At 34.6% G+C, this 5,778-nt stretch overlaps 1 protein-coding gene across 2 annotated transcripts in view; it reads right to left on the bottom strand.

Moving 5' to 3' along the window:
* stk39 (serine threonine kinase 39) overlaps window positions 1–2,091 on the bottom strand; it is a 37,081-nt gene extending 34,990 nt beyond the window's left edge. The window contains exon 1 of one of the 2 annotated variants that reach the window (XM_028435991.1): window positions 1,783–2,091. In XM_028435991.1, coding sequence (XP_028291792.1) covers window positions 1,783–1,897 — 115 coding nt within the window. In that variant the 5' untranslated portion in view covers window positions 1,898–2,091. The other variant, XM_028435992.1, reaches the window with a different exon arrangement.
* Window positions 2,092–5,778: the final 3,687 nt, after the last annotated feature.

Raw genomic sequence — 5,778 nt, forward strand, 5'->3', positions numbered from 1 at the left:
TAAACCTGAGAACCAGAATAATCTGTGAAACCAAATGGTCCAAATTTGAAGAGGCTTTAAAAAAAAAAAAAAAATGAAGATGAAAATCAATCAAAAAAAATTGCTAGTTTTCCTCAAAACAACATTTTTAATTAAATAATCATGCAGTTATTCAGCACCAAGCATCATATTAACAACATTTTACGACTGATCATCCTTCTTGCTTTTAGAAAATTAAAACAATATAGGATTTTCCTTAACGTCAGTGTTAAATTCAAACTTTCAAAGTATTTTCACTAATGTGCTTGATTTAAAACTCCTCCTCAGGTTAATCTGAACACAAAAAAAAAAAAGAATCTCCAGCTACTTAAATGAGTTTATGTGATATATCAGAAATAGTGGTTGGATTTGGTCTCAGTAGCATGTGTCACTGAATAAATTTTAAAATATGACTGCATGTGTACTGTAGACTCAAACAGTACCGTAGTCTTAAGCCTTGAGTATATTAGGAGCAGTCGGGATGCCTCAGGTGATCTGGAACAGGCTTCTTCAGTTTTCCCACTTTTTTTGTCTCAATACAAGTACTCACGTGACTGTAATTGAGTTGATTTTATGGGTACTTGTACTTTTTTGAGTATATTTCTAAATCAGTCATTTTACTTGTACTGAAGTACGTTTTAAAAGAAGTAAAGTAATCCGTTGCATTTAAAATTATTATTTTTTGTGGTTATTTTTTACTTCCGTTTCATGGTACATGTCGCTGTTTTTGAATTAATCAATTTAGCTACACCTATTAGAGTCTGATAAGTTTTTTTTTTTATTTTTTACATTAAACGTCATCAATTGGTGTCATTTTATTTATTTATTTTTTTAAATTGTACAATTTGACAAACTTTTCATTTTATACAAATGCCTTTGTGGAAATTAAATTAATTTCCAACAGTGCAAGATTTTGTCTCTTATTTTTTAAGTTTATACATGAGATGTTTACTGTACGCAAGGGAACCGTGGCAAGATTTATTACCAGAAATAAACGCCGGGGGGTGAAAGTAACTAATAACTTTTACTTTGAGTTAGAGCTGCACGATCATGGCCAAAATGATCACGATTATTTATTTTTTTTAATCAATATTGTAATCACGATTATAATCACAATTATGTATCATATGGGGGGGGGGTCTGTTTTTATTGCACTACTTTCAAACAAACAATATAGTTTACAGTGCAAAATTAAACTTTAAAAGGGAATTATAACAAAAATGTAATTTACAATCACGATTACAATTCGATTAATTGTGCGGCTCTACTTTGAGTACTATTTAACTATTGAGCTACTTTTTACTTGTCCTTGAGTATTTTATGTATGACTTAGCTTTCAATCGAGTAAAGGTACTTCTACTTGAGTACATCGATACTCTTTACACATCCTAGTATAATGCCATTAGGTCCACGTCATCCAAACTTATATTGTAAGATTGTATAAACATGTTCTCTGTCTCCACGTGAGACAACGTGGCAGCAGCAGCAGCAGCTTCCTGTTAGTTATTGTGGTCATACATTACAGCACAGGTTACCCACGTTGTGGCTCCACTCATCTGTGAGCACAGACTGGCGGGACTGGGAAAAGGCCAGTACGGACGTTTTCAACCCTTCTGTGCCACTGCTCTGCCTTTTTTTTTTTTTTTTCTTCACTGGTTATAACATCCGCATAGCCGAGCACAGCAGCAAGGCACTGACAGGCTGCCGCAGAGGGAAACGCCGGTAGGCCGCGGGCCGTCTCTCACAGCTGATACTGATACTCACCTATGACTTCCTGCAGCTCGTACGACTCTCTGCTAATTGGCCAGCTGGTGGTCGGTGATGATGGCGGCTGCTGCTGCTGCTGGACCGGGGCCGTGGGCTCGCCTTGATCCGCCATGATGATGATGATGATGATGGTGGTGGTTGTTGTGGTGATGCAGTTAGTTGTCAGCCTCTGTCTGACACAGAGCAGATAGAGTCCCTCAGACCTCAGCTCCCACAACGACTGTCAGCTGCAGCGCTGCACGCGCAACCCGGAAAATAACGGAGCACACACACATGCGCTCTCCCTCCCTCACACACGAGCTCACACACACACTCTCTCTCTCTCTCTCTCTCTCTCTCTCTCTCTCTCTCTCTCTCTCTCTCTCTCTCTCTCTCTCTCTCTCTCTCTCTCTCTCTCACACACACTCTCTCTCTCTCTTTCTCTCTCTCGCGCTCACATGCTGAGTACGTGGTGTGTCACTACTTACAGGAAGACCCCACTTAAAGTCACCATTAATTATTAAGAACTGACAGGAAAAGCAGCCACACATTGTGACGTCACACATACGTCGGAGTATGAATCCGACCCCGTGTATTGAACAGATTTAACGGAACGTGTTGGTCTGAGCAGCTGCTTTGTGTTTGACTTTGCGTGTGACACGCGTGTTCGTGTCAATGATGTCTGATGTGTCACATGCTAACAGTGGCACTACTGATACTGGCCACAAGATGGAGCTGTCGGACATCAATTATTTAACATACAGCGGTGACGCGTCATTTCAGCCAAAAGGCTGGAGATGGGACTTACAAAGTGCACGAGACAAGACGATATACGATACTGGTCTCACGATAACGATATAACACAATATTTATTTTTTTTTTGGGGGAAAAAAGACAAAATATATGCAGTTTGAAAAATCACCATGCTTACTTGACTAAATCCGGTGTCACGGACTGAGTTTACCTCTAACTGAGATCAATCATGAGCATCCAAAAATGATTTTTTGCTAAAAAGAATAAAAATAAAAAAAATTCAGCTTTGTCTATTTTTGTTTTCAAAGTGAACGGACATGTGTTTTATTTGTTCATTAGATTAGGTTAGGGTTAAGTTTAGGTTACAATCTCAGTACGGAGGTAAACTCGCAATCTGTGACACCAGGCATACTTACATATTTACTCTGAGTACAGTATAACCTTTTCAACTCAATAGGAATATATATATATATATATATATATATATATCAAACAATAACTAACTAATTTGATATTTTGATGAGAATAAGATTACCTTTGTTGTAATTTGTGCTATATAAATAAATATTAATTGATTGATAATAACAATAATAATTTCTCAGACTTTTTTTTTTCTATTTAAAGTGCAAAAAAAGTGCCACTCTGGGAATAGAATGCAAAACAAAGATGGACAATTCATGCTAGTCTAAAATAAAATAAAAAATAATAATGTCATCAGTATGACATTCTTCTAAATATATTCCTATCTATGCATGAATTTTGCATAGAAAGTTTTTAACATCAAAGTGAAACAGTCTACACAAACCAGATTTAAGATATGAATATGTACTGTACTTTCAACAGAATTAGCATGTCTACGTTTTCTGGCATTTCTGGCGTTGAAAGAACTCCCCATTTGTCTACAATCCTGCAAAGTCTCTTAAATAACTTCAAAGACTTTATCTCAATTACACTAAAATGTGTGGCAACCATGGCTCAGCGGTAAGGTGGGTCATCCACTAACAGAGGGGTTGGGGGTTTGAATCCTGCACTATCCAAATCATTGTCGTTGTGTCCTTGGGCAAGGCACTTTACCCACATTGCCTTGTATAGATGAGTATCAAATGTGCATTAATAACAGTTTCTGTAACGCCCTTTGAGTCTCCTCAAAAAAAGAGCTGTAATCCAAACACTTATTATTAATATAAAATTAGTCACAAAATAAAGAAAATTTGACACGGCCCTGCAGGGACTGAGATGTGTATTTTTTTTTGCTTGGGTATTGCTGGTGCCTTACATATCATTTATATCACTTATTCATTGAAAATCAAACTAGGAAAACATTATGTTTGAATTGCTCTTTTTTTCATGCCTTAAAACTGTGACCAACTTGTGTTCAAACTGCTCAATATTTGGCCCCTGAACCTAAACAAACAGAGTCAGGCCTTGGTGGCACTGCAGTGGCTCATATATAGGAATGGAGTTAAAAATCATGTGAAAAGCTCACGAACACACAAAACATGTTGTACTCTCACCCAACGATTCACAAACAAACTCAGTGTGATTTGCAAATACAAAGAACCCGGTTCTACAACAACAATAATCTGACAGGTGACTTTTGACACTAATTACACTTTGCAGATCCACACACAGATAACAGTAAACTTTTAAAGAAATGTCCTGGTTTGTACTTGAAGAGTATTTTTTGTAATTGAATACATGTTTCTTTGTATGTGTAAAACGTGTTGTATTTGTTTGATAGGTATGTTTCTTATTTGCAGGACCAAAGGCATTGGTTGGTAGATTATTGGTTTGTTGAATACTTCACGATAATACACATTGTGCTGATTGAAAGCCTGAATAAAATATGAAGCTTGATAAGAACATTTTCCCACCTTTGTAAAGCTTCTCTGTCAACTTCACTCGATATTTAGTGAGCAGACTCAATTATTTATTTTGTTTGTTCTAAAAGGACAGGACATTTTAACAATTGAACTATTTCTTCCCTGAGCAAACAGCAGTGTGAGCATGTAGAAAAACCAAACAAAGCCACCATGACCCGGTTGTCAGGTGTCATAAAATGTTTGATTAATGAATATTCAAAGATTATGACAACTTTGGTATTTATTTATAATTAATTCAAAAATATTTGAAAACATTTTTATAAATTTGCACATTTCTTTTCTTTTCTAAGTAATACCCCATCCCTCAAAAGTTTTTAGTTACTGAAATTAATGTAAGAAAATGTAATTGTTGTTACTTTTTCTTATTCATTGTTTGATTTCTCTAGTCTTGAGCAAACATAATGTTAAGATCAATATAATAATAATAATAATAATAATAATAATAATAATAATAATAATAATATTATTATTGTTATCTCTGCATTGTCAATTTTTCAACATGTGCTGGAAATACAGAAAAATTAGTAGAAAGACTTTCAAATATGTTATTATTATTATTATTATTATTATTATTAATAATATTATTATTATTATTATTTTTATTATTATTATATTGGTTCTGGGTTGTTTTTGGGGGTTTTTTTGCACCAAGTCACATTCCTTGTTTTAAACTCTTGGCCAATCAAACTCTTCTGATTCTGCCTGTTGCAATCAAACTGTATAATTCATCACTGTAACCTCACAGCTTGATTGTTGTAAATATCTATATCATATGTGTATATAATTTGTATATTTGTATTATTATTATTAGTATTAGCTATCTTACTTTTTTTTTTACTACTGTAATGTGTTTACAGAATCTGATCCTTATTTTTTTACTTAATTATACACTTATTAAACGTTTATTCTTTCTTCCTTCTTTGTTAAACATTTTATTCTTTTATTTGAGATATTATTTTTCATAAAGAGACTGTAACAAAAGCAATTTCCCCCTCGGAATAATAAAGGAATTCTGATTCTAGTCATATTGCAGCAGTTCTCTGGTGTAGTACATGAGAACTGCCAATAGATGGCAGAATTTACCAAGCACTCTTTGTCAACACGACGCTGCTTTTTATTTCTACATTTCACTGTTTTACATAAATTATTTTTAGATCACATACAACAAATGCAGACCATTGCAAAATCCTACTAGTATGTTTTTAAACTAAATGCATGAAAGCGTTTGATTTAACACATCTGGGTTGTAAAATGTGTTTAAAAAACTAATGCAGTACAGTGCATATTTACTGAAAAGTTGAATATGAGTAAATTCCATTATGGTAATGGTCAAACTGGTTTGTATTACATCGTAGTAGCGCCGGTGTTTGCGCGACAT

This window comes from Gouania willdenowi, chromosome 21, assembly GCF_900634775.1.
Source record: "Gouania willdenowi chromosome 21, fGouWil2.1, whole genome shotgun sequence".
NCBI lineage: Eukaryota > Metazoa > Chordata > Actinopteri > Blenniiformes > Gobiesocidae > Gouania > Gouania willdenowi.